The sequence below is a fragment of the Phycodurus eques genome, chromosome 13, assembly GCF_024500275.1.
Source record: "Phycodurus eques isolate BA_2022a chromosome 13, UOR_Pequ_1.1, whole genome shotgun sequence".
NCBI classification, from domain to species: domain Eukaryota; kingdom Metazoa; phylum Chordata; class Actinopteri; order Syngnathiformes; family Syngnathidae; genus Phycodurus; species Phycodurus eques.
Window position 1 is genome coordinate 14,913,192 of NC_084537.1, and position 19,006 is coordinate 14,932,197.

A 19,006-nucleotide genomic window follows, 5' to 3' on the forward strand; every position below is an offset into this window, starting at 1 on the left:
CGAGCGTTTCAGTAGACAGAGCCATTTCAGTTAGGTGTGAGAGCATTTCAGCAGTGTGTGTGTGTGTGTGTTTATGTAGTGTGTATGAGAGCGTTTCAGTAGTGTGAAAAAGTTTCAATCGTGTGTGAGAGAGCATTTCAGTTGTATTAGTGTTTTAGTAGTGTGTATTAAAACATTTCAGTCGTGTGTTAGAGAGTGTTTCAGTAGTATGTGTGAAAGTGTTTCTGTCATGTTTATAAGAGCATTTCAGACTTAAGTAGTGTGTATGAGAACGTTTCAGTGGTGTGTTTGAGAGCATTTCAGAAGTGGGTGTGACAGCATTATAGTAGTGTGTGTGTGTGTGTGTGTGTATGAAAGCATTTCAGTAGTGTGAGAGAGCATTTTAATAGTGTGTGTGGGAGCTTTTCAGTTGTTCGTGAGCAAAAACAAAATCAGTAGTGGGTGTGAGAGCATTTCAGTGGAATGTGTGAGAGTATTTCAGAAGGCTTTGTAAGAAGAAAAAAAACTGGTGTGGATGAGAGTGTTTCAGTAGAGTGTGAGAGCATTTCGGTGGGGTTGTGTATGGGAACGTTTGAGTTGTGAGCCAAAAAAAATAATAATTCATTCGTGGGTGTGAGAGTGTTTCAGTGGAGTGTTTGTAAGAGCCTTTCAGAAGTGTTTGTGAGCAAAATGTTTTGTAGCGTGGATGCAAGTGTTTCGGTAGTGTGCAATTGCAATTGCGTGCATGATGAAAGTTAATCCTGAATTATTTCCCCAACTTTTCCTCCTAACTTGAACTCATGCTGCTGAATGTTGTCTTACATCAACAGGAAGCCCTGGTGGTCGCCTTGAAGAGTCTCCCTTCGGGCACCCTGCTCAACATTGTCGGCTTCAGCACCCCCATGAAACCTCTGTTCACAGCCAGCAAGCTCTGCACGGATGTTAGTATGAATTGTTTAAAAAGGGGACGGGACGGGGGGGGGGGGATTCGTTGGGATCGTGTTTCCTGAAGGCAGATGTTTTCCAATCGTGCATGATGGTGCCTTTGACTCTGTCTGCTCTTTAATCTGGCAGTAGGTCAATTCTTTACGTTGCCTTAGCAGCAGAGTATCAGGTTTAGTCAAGATGCGGACAAACAGTATTTTCACACTCAACTGACCATATGGTGACCTTTTATGTATTTTCACACGCCAGTAAGGTGTTCTTTCAAAACCTCCCATCAAGCCTGTTTGTCCACATTTTAACAGAAGTGCTAATCTGTGCATGTTTGCCTTCGCTTTATTACACAAGCTCTGATTCAATTACTTTGTGCCCTGACTGTGTAATTGGGGCATCTGATATCAGACAGTCAATTTGTCTTGGAGGTGATGTTTGCCTAGGCTTCGTCATTGTTAGTTTTAGTTGCTTATGTAATTTTGAAAGCACTTGTGCTTCAGGTCACGCTGATGCAGGCCTATGAGTATGTCCAGAGGATGAGAGCGGACATGCGAGGCATCAACCTACTGGGGGCGCTGTCCTGGGTGTACCAGCAGCCTATGCAGCGCACATACCCTCGTCAGGTCTTCATCATCACGGACGGCTCCAAAAACAACGTGGCTAAAGTTTTGGAGCTGGTCCGCAGGAACACATGCGCTGGCAGGTATGGATTCAAGATATTCTAGTGAAAAAAAAAAAGAAGGTAATTTACTACAACACATTGGAATTGTGTTTCTCACCAGGTAATCCGGCTCCCTCACACATTCCAAAAACATGCATGTAGGGTAAATAGAAGCCTAGCCAAACAACTGTCGCGTTATTATTACCGTGAGTCTGGCACTTGCGGCACCCGGCACCTTGCTAAGCGCTACCAAGGCTAGCGCATAGGGAAGCTATCACAAAGACCCAAAAAAAAGACTACAAAATGGCCACAAAGCAATGAAAAGACAAAAAAAAAAGACTCCATAGACTCCAAAAAAAGACAACATAGGCGACTAAAAACTAAAAAGAAAAAAAATCAAAACACATTAACGAGACACAAACAAAAAAAAACAAAACTAAAAATTAGTGAAGACTACAAAGACAAAGACTACAAAAGACAAAATACTCCAAAGACTGGAAAAAGACAACAAAAAGACTCCAAAATTTAAAAAAAGACTACAAAAGACTAGTGTATGAATCTGAGTATTAATGGATGTTTGTCTAGATGTGCCCTGCAATTGACTGGCGACCTGTCCAGGGTGTATTGTATAGATATTAAGACGAGATATGCCAGCACACTTTCGCACCACAGCTAACCGACGTGCCTACGTGGTGGCCATGTTGGCGGGGTCGATGTTCCCATCAAAGGCAATGCACGGACATTGAAATTAAGTCGTAACTTGCTCCTTTCTCAACCGATATTCACGAGGTTTACATTTTAGTCAATGTCAAAGTGTGTGCTATCAATACAGGACATTTGGGGGGGGAAACTAAAACATTTCTACCTGTGAAAGTTTACTCCCAGTTCTCGTCGTAATTATACGTTGTTGCAACCGTATGCAGCACGATGTAACCGGCATCCTTGGCCTTTTAGTTTTCATGCATTCCACACTCAAGGAATGCGCTGACAACTTTTACCTTCCTAGCTTAGCGTTGTCGTAGGCACGCATCTTAGAAGAGACGTGTTGTATCAACCTATTAATATCTATGGTGTAACCTGCCTCTCATCCAAAGTCAGCTGCGATAGGCTCCAGCTCATCCGTGATAAATAAATCAATAAAAATACCTGTATGCTTTTTTTCATAAATGTAACGTCATTCAAAAGGAAACAGTTGCCAACCTCATTATTTGAACCAAATTGTTTCTGTGGTCTTATTTTTAGTTAAAACAGAGGTTATATAAAGATTGTTTTGCTAACCTGCACTGATAATCAATCAAGCAATACTTTTTGAATATAGCAACTTTCATACTAACCACAAAGTGCTTCACAGAACAAGCACCACGACAGAAGAAAATTCCTGGAATCCACAGGCATGAACTGGAAAGTGTGTGCTGTATGAGACTAATACGCCACAGGGGGGAGAAAAAAGAGAAAGACTGGGCTGATGGAATATATTTCAGCCCCGCCTATTAATCTTGTTAAGTGCTCTCCTATGCAATAAAAGTGAAATTCCCCCAACCCTCCATCTCCCTCAGTGATGTACAATAACTCCATTTATCCCTCATTAGTATTCTGCTCTTACACTGACTTTCCTCACTGAATCTGGATTGTTAAATTTTACTGTATGACCTTACCATTTAAAAAAAAAAAAAAAAAAAAAAAAAAATTCTGTATACTTACACTTATACTTAGGTATGTATAATGAAGCTTTCATTTGGTAATGTTTTCCTTGTGTTGTGATGAGACGCGTTATACCCATTATCCCTGCAGATGCTTTGGTTTGGGCCTTGGTTCCAGAGCATGCAGGCGACTCCTGCAGGGCGTCGCCAAGCTGACAGGAGGTACTACAGAGTTTTTGGAAGATGAGGAAAGACTTCAGCCCAAGGTCTGCAGCGCTGCCATTTAGTGTGGGAAATACACTTTGCAGGTTTTAATTGACATATTTCATTTGACTTGTGTTATATGACGTCAAATCCCTTATTAGCTCATAAAGTCTCTCAAAAAGGCCCTCGAGCCTGTGCTGACCGATGTGCGGATTGACTGGTACCTGCCTGAAAACATGGAGGCCCTTCTTTCGCCCAATGAAATCCCTGCACTCTACCCAGGGAATCGCCTTATTGGATATTGCACGCTGTATGACGTGACAACTTTTAAAGCCAAAAAGACTGAGGTAAACCATCGTCCTAAATGCTTTTATTGAATGAATACTGAGGTGGCATATTTGGAGCATGTAGGTACATTGGAACTTGTAAAAAAATTCTTATAGGAAATAATGGAAATAGAAGGACTGGAGGAGTGTTCCCCCACTATTTGTGAGGCATAGTACCCAATCCTGCCGTGTATGGCGAAAATCTGCACGTAATTGATGACCCACCCAAAAGTTTATAATTTCCTATAGATGCCACTAGATGGCAGAAAACCAATACTTTTGTCTGAATGAAACTCCTCAGGTCACTTCAACATAGTTAATTGGCACCAAGATGCCACAAGATGATGGCAAAAACACTACTTTTGTCCAAAAACAAACTCCTCAACTCACTTCAGCATAGTTTCTTGCCGCATGATGGCAGCAAAGCACTACTCTTGTCTAAATGAAGCCCCGCAACCCACTTTAACATAGTTAGTTGGCACCAAAATGCCACGTGGCACCAAAGCACTACTTCTGTCAAAATGAAGTTCCTGAGCTTACTTCAACATAGTTTCTTGGTGTCAAAATACCACAAGATGGCAGCGAAGTACTACCTTTGTTTAAATGAAGCTCCGCAACCCACTTCAACATAGTTCTTTGGCACCTGGAAATCCGGAAAATAGTGAGTTTTCCAACGAATAATGGAGAATAGGTTAAAAATGAACAAAACTCCTCACCGAGTCACGAGTCACATTTCTGGTTTTCGTTGAAAAACTTGGCTTTTTGCTTTTGTTTTTGTTTTTTTGTGCTCTTTCTGTAATGCTGTAAGGTGCCTCACTGTCACCAAAGTCCTGGCTAATAGGAAAGTAGTAATTGTTGTCAATGAAGTATGTTGAAGTGATTCATCTCGACTGTTCCAAGATCTTTGTATGTCGGGGCAGAGCGGGGTTTATCCCAGGTTGTTACCAGAATTACAGAGAGTCTTTGCCCCATGTGTATGTTTTTGCTCTGGTTTCGTTATTGCTTGACAATTGCTATTTTTATGAGATGCAAAACAAAAATATACACACAAGTTCTGGATTTTTTTTTTTTTTTTTAATCAAATAATTTTTAAGCCATTTACTTTTAAGGTTAATGTAAGATGAGTTTGAAATGATAGTGTATTGGGGGGGTCATAGTTTGGTGTTTATTTATGGTTGAAAATATGAATATAAGCATAAAAAATATTTGTGACAGGGCTTGGTTAATGTAATATAATCTGTTCTAGTCATAGAATCAAACTGTCGCCATTATCTCTCACCATTCACACAATTTCTCAAGGAATATGTATACTGTATAATATATGAATGTTTATTTATGCCAACTTTCTCAAACAGTACACACACATATGTTTCAGTGTCAAGAGCGTGGCTCCAAAGGTTTACATAATACCTCCATGGGTTCTGTTTTTTGCCCGTCTAATGACGACATCTCACCTCCTACTTCTGAGCTCATGCCTGCGGTGACTTGTCCGGAAGGTAACTACCTGGAAGAGGCGCTGAGGGAAATCTCCAGAGAAATCTCGTCAGAGTTCTCCTGCGCCAAAGACGCCGACCCAGACCCCAGCACAGGCCAGTTATAATAAATAATAGTGCATTGGTTCAAGGTTTGTAAAGGGGTGGAAATTTCCATAGGAAGTTAAGATTTGGGACTTTTGTAAATATTTCAAATTGTAAACTTTACATGGGAATTAAACCCTCAATACTGGTTAACAAATTTCCCTATATGTGCACGGTAGGTGTGGAGGTAGACTGGTCCAGCGATGTGAGGACCAGGATCCAGGAGAACTCCTACATCCAGGAGCAGTACGTCCTCACCCATTGCTCCCTCAGTAGCGAACGGAGTCTACCCACACACATACAGGCTTCATCTAGTTCTGACCCAATGCCCTCTGCTCCGCTGCTGGGAACGGGATCTTTACCGCAAGGCCTTGAGAAGATACCTGGTCCAGAACAGCGGTCATCTTTGTCTCGCTGGGCTGACTCGAACCTCTCAGCTGAGACTCCTGACAACGGCAGGAAAAAAGTGAATACTTTCACAATTATTTATGATACGTGCATGTAGTGGACTCTTGGGCCTTGAAGGGTTTGATGGAGTTTCTTAATATGGTCCTAAGGCCAGAGGTGACAAAAGTACTCACACTCTGTACTAAAGTAGAAGTACAGATAACTGTAAAAAAAAAAAAAATACATTACCGTCTGTATCTAATGTGTTTTTAAAACATTTGTGATACCCGCAATCATTAAGTTGCCGCTAGTTTAGGACATCCATCACAGACTTGTTTTAAAATCTTTAATTCCAACATATGAATTGCACTTCTCATTTAAACCAGAATGGACAATTAGGTTGTAGTGACGAAGCGCGCTGGAGACAAAAATCGTTGGCCCGTTCAACCATGGCAGCGAGAAGCTTCTCGTCACCGCAGGGTGAGCTGGAGATGCATCGCCTCAGGAGAGCCCTGGAGAGGGTCTCCTTCGACCAAACTCTGGGAGGAAGGCTGGATGAAAGTGACGGCGAGACAAAGCCACCAGAGACGTCCCACAGAAGCCTCAATGACTCCAGTGAGTTACAAAAATCCTTCTTTTTGCCCATTTCAAGAACAGTGTCACCTTGACTTACGGGTTTTTCCAGTTATGAGCCGTCGCCCAGTAATTTATTAATTATTTTTTTTGCTATGAGCTGCCAACAATAATGGTACTTAGCTTCAGAGGCTCCACCGTTAGATGGGCACTAGATGGCGGCAGCAAAAATCACAACATCCGACCGGCATCAGTTCATGTCTATTGTGTTTTGTGCTCATCCATCCATCCATTTTCTATAATGCTTATCCACACTTGGGGTCGCGGGCGAGCTGGAGCCTATCCCACCTGACTGGGCGAGAGGCGGGGTACAACCTGAACTGGTCGCCAACAAACAGACAACCATTCGCACTCATATTCACACCTACGGACAATTTAGAGTTTTCGATTAACCTGTCGTGCATGTTTTTGGGGTGTGGGAGGAAACCGGAGTACCCGGAGGAAACTCACACAGGCACGGGGGAAACATGCAAACTCCACAGAGGCGAGGCCGGATTTGAATCCGGGTCCTCAGAACTGTGAGGCAGATGTGCTAACCAGTCATCCAGTCAAGCTCGTATTTTAATTAATATTTGAGCAGGTATTTTGCCAAATTACTTTTTTTTTTTTTTTTTTTTAAGCATGCGTCCTAAGAAGGTGAAAGTGAGCGAGGTGTGTGGTACTGCACTTGGCGAAACATTATGAGCTTAGTAATTCTCCAATATGTACCACACCACTATTCACGGGGGATAAGGACTGACCCCTGCCATGAGCAGTGAAAATCTGCAAATAATTGCCGCCGCCCCCCCCCACTAAAAAGGTTTTGTAATTGGGTATAGATGCCACAAGATGGTGGTAAAGCACTTAAAACAGTAAGGATCATAAAGCATCAATGCCAAGCATCTAGAATGTACACAATCATGAGCTCATGTTACATAAACAACAGTAGTTAAATTATTCAACACAAACAAACCACCTTCACGTGAGGCTCATCAAGTATTAGTATTGTTAGCGGGCAAGCTAAATAACATGGTAGCACAAACTGATGTGACATCACACATGGGAAAACAAACAAGTGCACGAGCACTTTACACAAATGGTCATTCAGATATTTTTTGGCATTAACACACAAAGTCATGAAACAAATTAATTTTATAAGTCAAAGCACCACTGTATTTATTTCTCCCTCTCACCCCACAGGTGGGCTTCTTTTTCCTGCCTCTCCTCTGGACTGGGACAACTTCACAGACCCAGAGTGCCTATTCACCGCAGTTCCCCTGCAGGATCCCCCACCGGGTCAATGCCGCTCCCTCGTTCATGGGCTTCTGGGAGGCAGACTTGTGTCCTGGGAGGTCACGGTGAACCTGGACCACCTCTTGGTCCCTGAGGACCAGAGGGCGACAGTGGTGGAAGGTTTTAAAAGTAAACGAGGAAGAGAGAGGGAATCTTGGGGGGAGATCATTCACCAGCTGACCGCTCGCTCTGTCATAAGAGACTTTGAGAAAATGGCCGAGAGGGAGAATCAAACAGAACATGGTTAAGTGTCAACTTAACTGCATCCATACTGTATAGTGGCCACTTGCTTCTGTTCTCACAATATGTGTCTTTAGGTTCAGCTAAGCGGTACCGTGTGAAGGCCACCCAAACCAGTAAACATTGCAACATCGTCTGCATGTACACAGCCTTCACCCTAATTGACAGCAACCCTAACCAGGATGACGTGGAGGTCCAAAATACAGGTGTGCCAACCATATGCTCACAGGTCACATCATTAAGTACAGCTGCAAAATGAAACAAGTTCCAATTGAAGATGTTTCAATGTGGTTATAAAGATACTTTAGTTACGGTAAACCCTTGCAAATGCATACCTACCTAAATTAGTACTTGCTTTATGAATATGCTCATTCATTGAGTTCTGTGTTTCTTTAGGGATACTTTTGGGAAGCAGTCGCAGTTCCCACTCGGGTAGTCGCAAGCAGAAAACCTATTCTGCAGGTCTGGGCAGAAGGCCCACCAGTAGAGACTGTGAAGAGGGCGAGGATACATGGAACTCTACAGGTAGATGGAATGAATTCCTATTATTTTGTTCATCAAGACATCAACCATCTTTGTGTCTCTTAGACAGAGATGACACTCCTACCTCACCGTGTAGCCTTACTTCCTGGGACTCGAGTAAGTGCTGTCCATTTGCCTAAAACATGTTTGTTTACATGCCCCGTCACTAAGTCACTTAAAACCTAATTTAGAAACAAGTTAGAACAGCCTTTAAATTGATCTCTCTTTAATCTGTGGTAAACATATGCACCGTGTCAATGTGGGGAAACCACAACTATTTCACCTCATTTTATTCAAACTGCTGTCTCAGACGCCCTCAGTGCTGCTCCCTCGGTAACAACGGGCCCATCATCCACTCGTTCTCAACGATCTATAGAAAGCAAGTCAATGGAGAGCTTCTTTGGCACCAGGTAAATTCCCAAAGCTAAAAATGCAATATAAATGTCATTATTTGAAAGGGAATAAGATCCCCAAATATGCAAGGTGTATAGTGGGTATGGAATGTATTCAGACCCCCTTAAATTTTTCACTCTTTGTTATATTGCAGCCATGTGCTAAAATAATTTAAGTTATTGACAGAAAAAAACTGAATTGTTGAAATTTTTGCAGATTTATCAAAAAAGAAAAACTGAAATATCACACCCTTTGCTCATGATTTAGTAGAAGCACCCTTTTGAGCTAATACAGCCATGAGTCTTTTTGGGAATGATCACACCTGGATTTGGGGATCATCTGCCATTCCTCCTTGCAGATCCTCTCCAGTTTTGTCAGGTTGGATGGTGAATGTTGGTGGACAGCCATTTGCAGGTCTTTCCAGAGATGCTCAATTGGGTTTAAGTCAGGGCTCTGGCTGGGCCATTCAAAAACAATCACGGAGTTGTTCTGAAGCCACTCCTTTGGTATTTTAGCTGTGTGCTTAGGGTCATTGTCTTGTTGGAAGGTGAACCTTCGGCCCAGTCTGAGTTCCTGAGCATTTTGGAGAAGGTTTTCGTCCAGGATATCCCCGTACTTAGCCGCATTCATCTTTTCTTCGATTGCAACCAGTCTCCCTGTCCCTGCAGCTGAAAAACACCCCCACAGCATTATGCTGCCACCACCATGCTTCACTGTTGGGACTGTATTGGACAGGTGATGAGCAATGCTTGGTTTTCTCCACACATGCCACTTCGAATTAAGGCCAACAATTTCTATCTTGGTCTCATCAGACCAGAGAATCTTATTTCGCACCATCTTGGAGTCCTTCAGGTGTTTTTTAGCAAACTCCATGCGGGCTTTCATGTGTCTTGCACTGAGGAGAGGCTTCCATTTTAGGATTATGGAGGACACTGTGCTCTTAGGAACCTTAAGTGCAGCAGAATCTTTTTTTTTAACCTTGGCCACACCTGTGCCTTGCCACAATTCTGTCTCTGAGCTCTTCAGGTAGTTCCTTTCAGCTCATGATTCTAATTTGCTCTGACACACACTGTGAGCTGTAAAGTCTTATGTAGACAGGGGTGTGGCTTTCCTGATCAAGTCCAATCAGTATAATCAAACACAGCTGGACTCCAATGAAGGTGTAGAACCATCTCAAGGATGATCAGAAGAAATGGACAGCACCCAAGTTAAATGAGTGTCACAGCAAAGGGTCTGAATACTTATGGCTGTGTGATATTTCAGTTTTCCTTTTTTTAATAAATCTGCAAAAATTTCAACAATTCTGTTTTTTCCCGTCAATACGGGGTGTTGTGTGTACATTGAGGGAAATAAATGAACTTAAATGATTTTAGCAAATGGCTGCAATATAACAAAGAGTGAAAAATTGAAGGGGGTCTGAATACTTTCCATACCCACTGTATATTGTCTAGTGGATCTCATTAGATTATGGAGGTTGACCTAACGTAACCATATTATCATTTTAACTTTGAAAGCAGGGCGTAGTTTTCTTGGTTTACACGAAACACTCAATAACTTGCAAAACTCATTGTAACGCTTCCAGGTTTCCCCTTAACAGACTCAGGTCCTCGATTTCTTCAGGACGACAGGTTCCTCTCAAGTCCCACTGCCTGTCTGCACAGACAGACAAACAACCTGAGAATGAAGCTCCAAATTACCTGCCCCTGGTGAGTTCATGTGAAGACACAGATAACAAATCTACAGTGGAGAATATATATTTTATTTATCTTATGAATGTATTTATTAGTAAATAGTTTATTTATTGTGAACAACAACATCGTAAAACATGCAACTTAACACATAAGTTTTGTTTTTTATTCATGTGAAATTAGAACAATTGTTGAACTAGGACTTCAACAATTGTCGGAAAGTATTGTTGTATAGTGATTCTCAAAGTGTGGTATGCTGGCTCCCTTGAGTAATACATGAATGAATTACTGAATTAAATGTTTATTTTGTGCATAATTAATTTAATTTTCCAATATTTGTTCATAATGTCACAGTGGCTTACAATAATATTAAATATACATTTTAGGAATAAAACCTCTGCCTAATGTTTGATGAACTCTGCATTTTATTATTGGTCATTATAGTGTTACTTGCGAGCCAAGTATTTGTTTAAGGTAGTACTTGATGTAAAATGTTTGAGAACCACAGAACTAATGAACATGTCGGCTTATCTGGTTTGTCGTCTTAGGTTCGCCTTCAACTGGCCTCAGGAGCGTTTCTGCTCACTGAGATGTACGCCGACTGTGTCCAGATCTCCTTGGACCGCCTGAAGAGGGCTTCCCCCTACACTCTGCATCGTCACAGCCTCAGCCCGCCTTTCCGCTGCGCGTCTCCCAGCGCTCCATCTTTGTCCTCCTCCGCCAAACCTCCCGGCCATCACCAAGTCACCTTTTCACCCTCCTGCTCCCTCGCCAGAACAACCGTGCCTCCCTTTCACCACACGCCAGATGACACCCCCTTGATGCTGGAACCGAGGCTTCGCCGAAGACACCTGTTGGACCGGGACCCCGACACCTTATCCCCGGATCTCCCCAGCTGTGAGGAAGGCTCCCTGGAGCTACTGGGCAGCAACTCTCAAGGTCACAGTCAGGGCCAGGCGGACAGCGGTCGTGGATCAGAGACAGATGTGTGCGAGGGGTCTTCACTGGAGCCCCCCTACCTCCATGTGAGTAGCCAGTTGGCTCAAGACGACCTGGAGGGCTCAAGCTGGGCGACTGCAGTGGCTCTGGCCTGGCTGGAGCACCGCTGTGCTGGATACTTCGTGGAGTGGGAGCTGGTGGCGGCAAAAGCGGACTTCTGGCTGCGTGGCCTGGTGCTGCCCGAGGGGGTGGACCTGGCCGGGTTGAGGGGGGCCGCAAGACAGCTGTTCCTGCTGCTGCGCCACTGGAATGAGAACATCAAATTCAACATGTTGTGTTATAATCCCAATAATATGTGAGACAATTTCTTTCAGCGATGGCGAGATTTTCCTCTGTGGAAACAGAGCCAGACCCCTGCTTTTGCATTAGAATGTGATGGAAAATAACCGCGTGCCAAGTTCATCTTAAGTTGCACATGCATCTTATCAAGCATTTTTACACACACAAAAAAAGTGGCCTTTTTAGATTGCTTAATGCAAATCACAAAAATGCCTTGACTAAAAGAAATGGCCTTTTGCAGCAAACATCTTACTTTGTCAAATCACCAACAGTGTCAAATAAAAGTTTGAAAATTAAGCAAGGAAAACCAACTTTGGTTTGGAAAATAAACGTCAATATTAGAGCTTTACTGCCTGTTGTTGTGTCAACACAAAACGAGAAGAAACCGCACTTGTAAGTATTATTAATATTTAATACAAAATGTCACTTTTTTTTTTTTTTTCCCCCAAAGCTCCTTGCGTGCTGATGAGTGCTGTTACCCATACATCACCAGATCTATAAGAAGCTATGGTTGTCTCCGGCCATATCTACAACTGATTCATGTACCATCACAAGTATAGAAAACAGACAACTACATATTTAGATAACACATAAAAAGCATGTTGCACTGATACAAAATGAGAATGACACACTGAATCTGACACATTTTTGACTCATAATGTTGGAGCATTTTTGGTTCATTGTATCATTGTGATTGCATGATTTAGATATTATAGCAACATTTAATCAGTGAATGTATTATCCCTGATAGCTGAATCATAACAAATATGAGTTTTTCTTTATACAGTATTACATGTTCTTTTGTCATACTGCAGAGTTCTTCTACTGGCCATTCTTTTTTTTAACATAATTACTAATGAGGTTATCGAAATGGGGATAAAGGTTTGTGTCAAATTGTTTCAAAACAACACCTTCGATCTATCATAAGTTGATGAATGAAACCCGAGGATCAATTTTTCCCATCTCTTTATACCTCCAAAGAACCACTACACGATATGGTACTGTGTAATTGTCTGAGCACACACCCCCACTTTAGCTTTCTTCACTTTCAGCACAAAGCTAAGAGGTAAATAATTGTTCCTTCAAAAAACAAAAACAAACCAGGAGTCTACCCCATCGCCAGTCTCTGTGCGGGAGTCATGAGGCTCAGAGCGAGGATGCGTTGACACATACACCTCCAATTGTATTGCGCCTCATCGGCATTTGTCCTTAACGGGTGCTTTTGCTTGCGTTGCAGCTGGAGCTGAGGGAGCCAGCCACAGACAAAGGAGAATGATGAGGTGACACACGTGGAGGGCTATGGAGCTGCTGCATGTCGAGGGGTAGGTGTTCCATGAAAGCTCAATAAGACCCAGGATGAGGACTCTAAAAGCCAAACAGTACCGTGTTACTGTATATATTTTGTTTGTGATGTGGAATGATTTTTGTTGCGTTTCACCTGAGCAGATGGGCCATCTTTTTAACTCCTCCACTCCACAGCAGATAGGGCAACGTGTGGAAGTACCACACGTAGAACTGGTAATGCAACGACCGACTGAAGCACATGCCTATGAAGTTGGAGGTAAACAGGATGAGCACGATCTGTGAGCGGCTGTTAAGGTTTGACCAAGCCATATAGGAACAGCGAAAATAAGGGTGGTCAAACTTTTGTGCTCAAGGGCCACAGTTGAAATTAACCAATTCAAAAATGTTACATAATTATAATGTATATGGGCGGGTGGTGGGGGGTAATTAATACAGTATGATAAATCAACCAATTATTTAATGATACATTTTTAAGAAGATGATGAATAAATAGAGTTAAAAACAATTTAAAGAAGGGGAAAAAAGCTAAATTAATGCAACAAATATAGTATGACTCGAACTTGACTTTTAAGAACGGAGCACGCAATGTGTGATGATTAATGTTATTATTTCTAACCGATTTTATTTGTTTTATCCAACCTCTAATACAACAGTTCTCAACTGATGGGTCCGGACCCAAAACTGGCTCGCAGACTGGTCGTAAAAATTTTATAGCATAAACTGTTACAGTTACTTTGGTCTTCACCCAGTAAGATAGTGCTTGAGTTGCTTTCCTTTAGTGCTTTTAAATACCGTGTTGTATGTGAGAGAAGGGGTTGGTGAGGAGAATTCCTGTGTGTCTATGTAGAGTAAGCATCTCTTTTGTGTGTTTTCTTGCTTTTATTGTGTGAAGCACATTGTGCTACATTTTAATGTACGAAAAGTCCTATAAAAATCATGTCTGATTGATGTAACCCACAGACCATAGTTTACCTACCCCTGACGTAGATTATTCAGAAGATTTAGACAACATGGAGGGCCTCTTCGAATTCTCAGTTTTACTTGGGCAACTTTCCTATTCGTGCAAGATGGCTCGAGCCAAAGGTTATTCGGATTTTAATAATGCTTAAAAAAGGTACCTCCTTACAACCTTTAACCCACCATCAGCATAGTTTACTTCTGACCAATCTTTACGGAAGAACGTTACCCATAATACTATAGGCCAGCAATCTTTAAAACAGTCCACCGACCAAGTTTAGCAACTCTACAGAATGATGATCAAGAGAAGAAAAAAATACCCTGTGTGATTCTTAGTTGGCTGATTGAAATAAATGCAAGAACACATGGATCAAAGGAGCGCTTTTTGTAGTCCATCTGCGGAAAATAGTAGTTTCACGCACAAGATTTGCTCGATCAGCAATACTTGCCGTCAGGTAATGACGTCAGTTGGGAAAAGTGGAGTCAAATTCATTTGAAACAGTGCTGTCTTTTCGAATGTTCAAGGGGGAGCACCTTTTTATCTTGCCTTGACTCGAATACGTTTTCCATAAAGGTGAAGGAGGGGTGCTATAAATGGAGATTTGACTTTCCGAAAAGGCCTTGAGTGTGGATAACAGCTGACTTGTAGTTACAAACTGTTCACTCTTGCACATGTATGTGAAGGATATGGTTGATGTTTTTTTTCTGAGCTGGGAGTTTCCTCTTGCCAGGCTCCTTTAAGAGTTCCAGTGGACTTTCTCCAGATCTTAAAAGAAACACAGCCCAATTATTTTCATAACACTTTTGATAACAAGTAGAGTGGTCCTCTGTTCACGACGTAACCCGAATTTGGACGCAAGTCAAAACATGCCATAGCAGTCATAAGTTATAAATCATAATTTCAGTAAATATTTGTATAAACAAACACTTCTACGATATAAATATAAAACAACCAAATGAAAAACAGTAAAAAAAAAAAAATTGTTTTCCTTTTTTTAAATCAATCATTTGACTGCTTATTTCCCCCCTTTTTGTTTATTTGAACAATACGCTTGGCTTGAGTATGTCTCACCTCTTCCAGCGGCGGAGGGCGAAAAGCAGCAGACTCAGCAGATGAGCTGCCAGCAGGAGCAAGTGGAAGTAGCGGTTCAAAAAGAGCCACTCGGGCAGGAAGCGCCAGTTGACGGTCCACTTGAACATAAACTGACGCCCCAGGTCAAAAGCCCGACTCATGTAGCCGACGGGATTCACCGCAAGGAAAGGCAGACCCAACAAGAGCTAGAATCAGCACTGGTTAGAAATGGCGCCTGTAAATAGTAAGTGTAAGGTAATGTACATTGTTTACCTGTACGCTTGCACACACACCAAGTTTTGGAATTGTCCTGATCAAACCAAACTCAGATAGCAGGAGGAAAAGTAGTCCTGGTGCAAATAGGAGCACGTTCATTTTCACAGACACTGCTAAACTGTCAGAAAGAGAAGAAGACTGAACTGTAAATTAAAAATACCCTCTAGTTAAAAGATGGCAATACACAAAGAAATGCATTTAAGGAGCCCACGCTTGCCTGTAAATGCCACAGCCCAGAGACCAGTGTCCGTCGATGAAAAGGTTTATAGCCGCAAACAGCAGCGTCATGGCCACTGGATCATTGAACAGACGCAGGACGAAGATGGAGTGAATCCGATAAGAGGCACAGCACATGAAGAAAAACACATATGGAGGAACCTGGGAAAACAATAGAAAATTAAGAAACATTTTGGGGGAAAATGGAAATTATTGTCTTGATCTCGACTGATATAGCTTCTCTAGATGTGTGGCTTTTTGTAACTATTGACAGGATTCTCCAGAAAGTTTCTGCAACTGATGCAAAATGCTGCTGCTCGAGTACTGACAAGAATTGAGAGAAAATAACATTTAATGCTGAAAAATTGACCTTGCTTTTGTGAACTCTAGGCTTGATTGCTGACACTCTCTATTGACAGGCTGCTTCAGCTTGTCTCGAAAGACTGAAGCTTGGACAAAATGGTGCTGCTCGAGTGCTTAAAAGAACTTAGAGAACACAACATTCAATGCTAAACAACTTGTCCATGCTGTTCTTACCTCTTGGGTTGATTATTATCATTCTCTATTGGCAGACTGCTCCAGCAAGTCTCTAAGGAACCGCCAACCGGTCCAACATGCTACCGCTCGAGTGCTGACAAGTACTATGGGAACATATCATTCGATACCAAACAACTGTTCCGTGCTTTTGTGACCTTTAGGCTGGATCATTGTAACTCTATAGCAAGAGACTATACCAACGAGTCTCCAGCTGGTCTAAAATGCTGCTGCTCAAGTTCGGAGAAGAGAACATTTGATGCTGAACGAGTCCATGCTTTTGTGACGTCTAGTCTGGAAAAATTGCTCTTGACAGGCTGCTCCAGCAAGTGTCTGAAGAACTTCAAGATGTAGTGTTAAAGTTTCAACGAGAACATAGCATTTGATACTGAAAAACTAGTCCATGGTTGTGTAATTTCTAGTCTGTATTATTGTAACTATATTAAGAGACTGTTTCAACTAGTCTCCAAGCTGGTCCAAAATGCAGCCAGAGTGCCGAAGAGAACAAGAAGAAGAGACCAAATGATCCAAAATGATGATGATGCTGTTTACTAAATATAGAGCCTTTCACACAAACTCACCTTCTTAGTGCGGCAGTACATTCTGAAGACCAGAAGCAATGTGATAAGGTAGAACACAGCAAAAATGTATTGGCCCAGACGGATGTTCGTCCCACAGCTTGTGATGTAGTACAGAGCAGTGAAGATGTACACAAAACCGGCCGGATACCTGCAACAAAAATAAAGTACATGCGTGCATTATTTTATACACTGATCACTCACAACATCCCAGCAGGACTTACACCAAGGGGCCAGTGTCTCCTTTAAGATGGGTGTAGTCGTAGGTGCCATTGATGAATCCCTCCACTTCATCCATGTAAGCCTTCCAGTCAATCTCAGTGTCTGCAGGAAACGGTATAAACAAATCATTTGGCACATAATAAAATATCAATGCATGTCAAAGTCTCTAGTCTTTATAATTTAAAAATACATACGAAAACAGTTCATGAGATATGTTAATCAAATATGTTCTCAGTGGTTTAAGCTTCTAAATTACCGGTTACATTGCATTACACTGTGTATTGTGTTATCTGAGCCTCATTTTTAATAATTTACAGAGATGTGTAAATTCCTTTACTTTTGTAATAAATTTGCTAAATTGTAAAAAAAAAGAATTTACTTCAACTTTGCTGGCTTAGGTGGGAGCATGTCTAAAAAACATAAATAACAAAACTGACATTTCATTGACTGTTGTAAGAAATTCCTTGGGATTCCCCACTAAAGACATATGTGGAAATCCCTAAACACCTCCAATTTAAAATTTTCAAATCAGTTGATAGAGATTTTTTTTTCACATTATAAAAAAAAGAAATCTCAGCACAAGAAGTACTAGAGACATTGATATGATGCAATATTTTTAAAGATAAAATGACTTATTCTTTGACATTTTAATGGGACTGGAGTAAACTTTTACACTATCGACCACGAAAGAAACTGACCAGGCTCTCTTGGTTACTGTCACATGCAAACATCACTCACTGAGTGAGCGTCTCATCGCCGCATGTTTGCAGATAAGGAAATACATCTAGGAATGACTCCAAACATCAAATCTTATAGTGTGCAATAAACACCTTGAGATGTGGGAATTATACTTTTACTGGAAAAAAAAAATCATCATCGTGCTAAACTGAAGAACATGCCAATAATCATCGTTGTGTAAACCAAGCTAGAAAATGTTAAAAATGGTTCATTAAATTTTTTGGGGGGGTCAATTTCTGCTATAAAAAAGCTTGCAATTTCCTTATTACCCAAGATATCTATAATTGTTTATGTCATTTTAAATGGTTTTCCCCAGCCCTTTCCAATGGAACATGATTTGTTGAAATTGGAGCAAATTGAAAGCTTCTTCACATACCTAATGTATATATTATCAACAACTTAATGGGTTCATTGTTTTAAGGAACATACTTTCCTATTTACCCAAAAATAGCAGGGGTGTGCTTGACATCTTGCAACCGAAAATGTTTAAACATTTACAACAAATAATATAGCTTTGTTCATCCATCTACATATATAGTGCGCGGGCGGGAGAACAATTACATGCTCTCCCACTCGATAGCAAAACGTACAATTAACCTGTCTAGCCACCCTGTTTACTTTCATATGGAAAATAATTTTGTGTTCAACTAAACAGGCCCAGATTTTAAACTTTGTAAGTAAATTAAGATTTTATTGCTGTATATATTTACTTTTAGGGCATTTTTTGTTGAGTGGTGTGCGTTGAGATTTGAAGTAAAATATGTGCCTCGGCTCAATAAAGGTTGGGAAACACTGGACTCCAAAGAAACATGACACTTTGTAAGCGGTAATAGATCAAGCATTTTAAACCGCTAATAAACATAATGTCCATATTTTAACTCGACAAGCGAGTATGCCATGCGTCGCCCGTAAATCCCATTTGACAGGTGGTTGTCTACATGTTGGTGCTACGGCTAGCCTTGTAGCATTCACACACGTCCGCAAAGACGGCACGGCGCCATATCATGCTAACTAGCCTCCAGCTACTTACATGCCACTTTCTGAATGACCCACACATTGATCCCGATTTCGAAGAGCCACAAGACTGACACCACTATAAAAGTGTACTCGGTCTTGAAGAGGACTAAATGTTTTTCCTGCCACAGCGTCTGAAGCGTCCTCCGCAGAGGAGACGCGGAGCCAGGAGTTTTTTTCCTCGGCGCTCCTCCAGCCATTGCTACACCAAAGAGAGAGGTTGGAACTTGATGAGGCGCTGACTCTAACACAAATGCGCATGCGCAATAGAACTACGTCATGGGTAGTTCAATGACGCGTGTCAACTATACACAGTGCAGGATGAAATGTCATTGATGCACAAGCGTGAGGTATTTTT

The 19,006-nt window shown here is 41.6% G+C and overlaps 2 protein-coding genes across 2 annotated transcripts in view; one reads left to right on the forward strand and one right to left on the reverse strand.

Moving 5' to 3' along the window:
- Positions 1–11,775, forward strand: part of vwa5b2 (von Willebrand factor A domain containing 5B2) — a 19,598-nt gene extending 7,823 nt beyond the window's left edge. Inside the window, exons 8-21 of the mRNA XM_061694659.1 lie at positions 810–920; positions 1,416–1,618; positions 3,368–3,482; positions 3,582–3,767; positions 5,122–5,335; positions 5,503–5,789; positions 6,097–6,325; positions 7,523–7,858; positions 7,933–8,061; positions 8,252–8,380; positions 8,444–8,494; positions 8,688–8,787; positions 10,353–10,476; positions 11,007–11,775. Of these exons, the coding sequence (XP_061550643.1) occupies positions 810–920; positions 1,416–1,618; positions 3,368–3,482; positions 3,582–3,767; positions 5,122–5,335; positions 5,503–5,789; positions 6,097–6,325; positions 7,523–7,858; positions 7,933–8,061; positions 8,252–8,380; positions 8,444–8,494; positions 8,688–8,787; positions 10,353–10,476; positions 11,007–11,756 (2,964 nt within the window). The 3' untranslated portion in view covers positions 11,757–11,775. The remainder of the gene's footprint in view (positions 1–809; positions 921–1,415; positions 1,619–3,367; positions 3,483–3,581; positions 3,768–5,121; positions 5,336–5,502; positions 5,790–6,096; positions 6,326–7,522; positions 7,859–7,932; positions 8,062–8,251; positions 8,381–8,443; positions 8,495–8,687; positions 8,788–10,352; positions 10,477–11,006) is intronic.
- On the reverse strand, positions 10,470–18,866 carry alg3 (ALG3 alpha-1,3- mannosyltransferase). Its single transcript, XM_061694660.1, has 9 exons — positions 18,665–18,866; positions 16,899–16,998; positions 16,678–16,825; positions 15,564–15,724; positions 15,344–15,464; positions 15,071–15,276; positions 14,687–14,764; positions 13,175–13,318; positions 10,470–13,101 (listed from the first exon to the last, which is right to left on the reverse strand). Exons 1-9 carry the CDS (start codon positions 18,846–18,848, stop codon positions 12,930–12,932), a joined length of 1,314 nt encoding a protein of 437 aa, XP_061550644.1. The 5' UTR covers positions 18,849–18,866; the 3' UTR covers positions 10,470–12,929.
- Between the last annotated feature and the right edge of the window lie 140 nt (positions 18,867–19,006).

Excerpts from the sequence above, each read along its gene's own strand:
- alg3 (XM_061694660.1), bottom strand. The coding sequence starts at position 18,848 with ATGGCTGGAGGAGCGCCGAGGAAAAAAACTCCTGGCTCCGCGTCTCCT. Across the intron at positions 16,999-18,664 it reads GGTCATTCAGAAAGTGGCAT|ACACTGAGATTGACTGGAAG; the intron begins GTAAGTAGCTGG and ends CGTTTCCTGCAG. Across the intron at positions 14,765-15,070 it reads GCCCTCCGCCGCTGGAAGAG|ATCTGGAGAAAGTCCACTGG; the intron begins GTGAGACATACT and ends GTTTCTTTTAAG.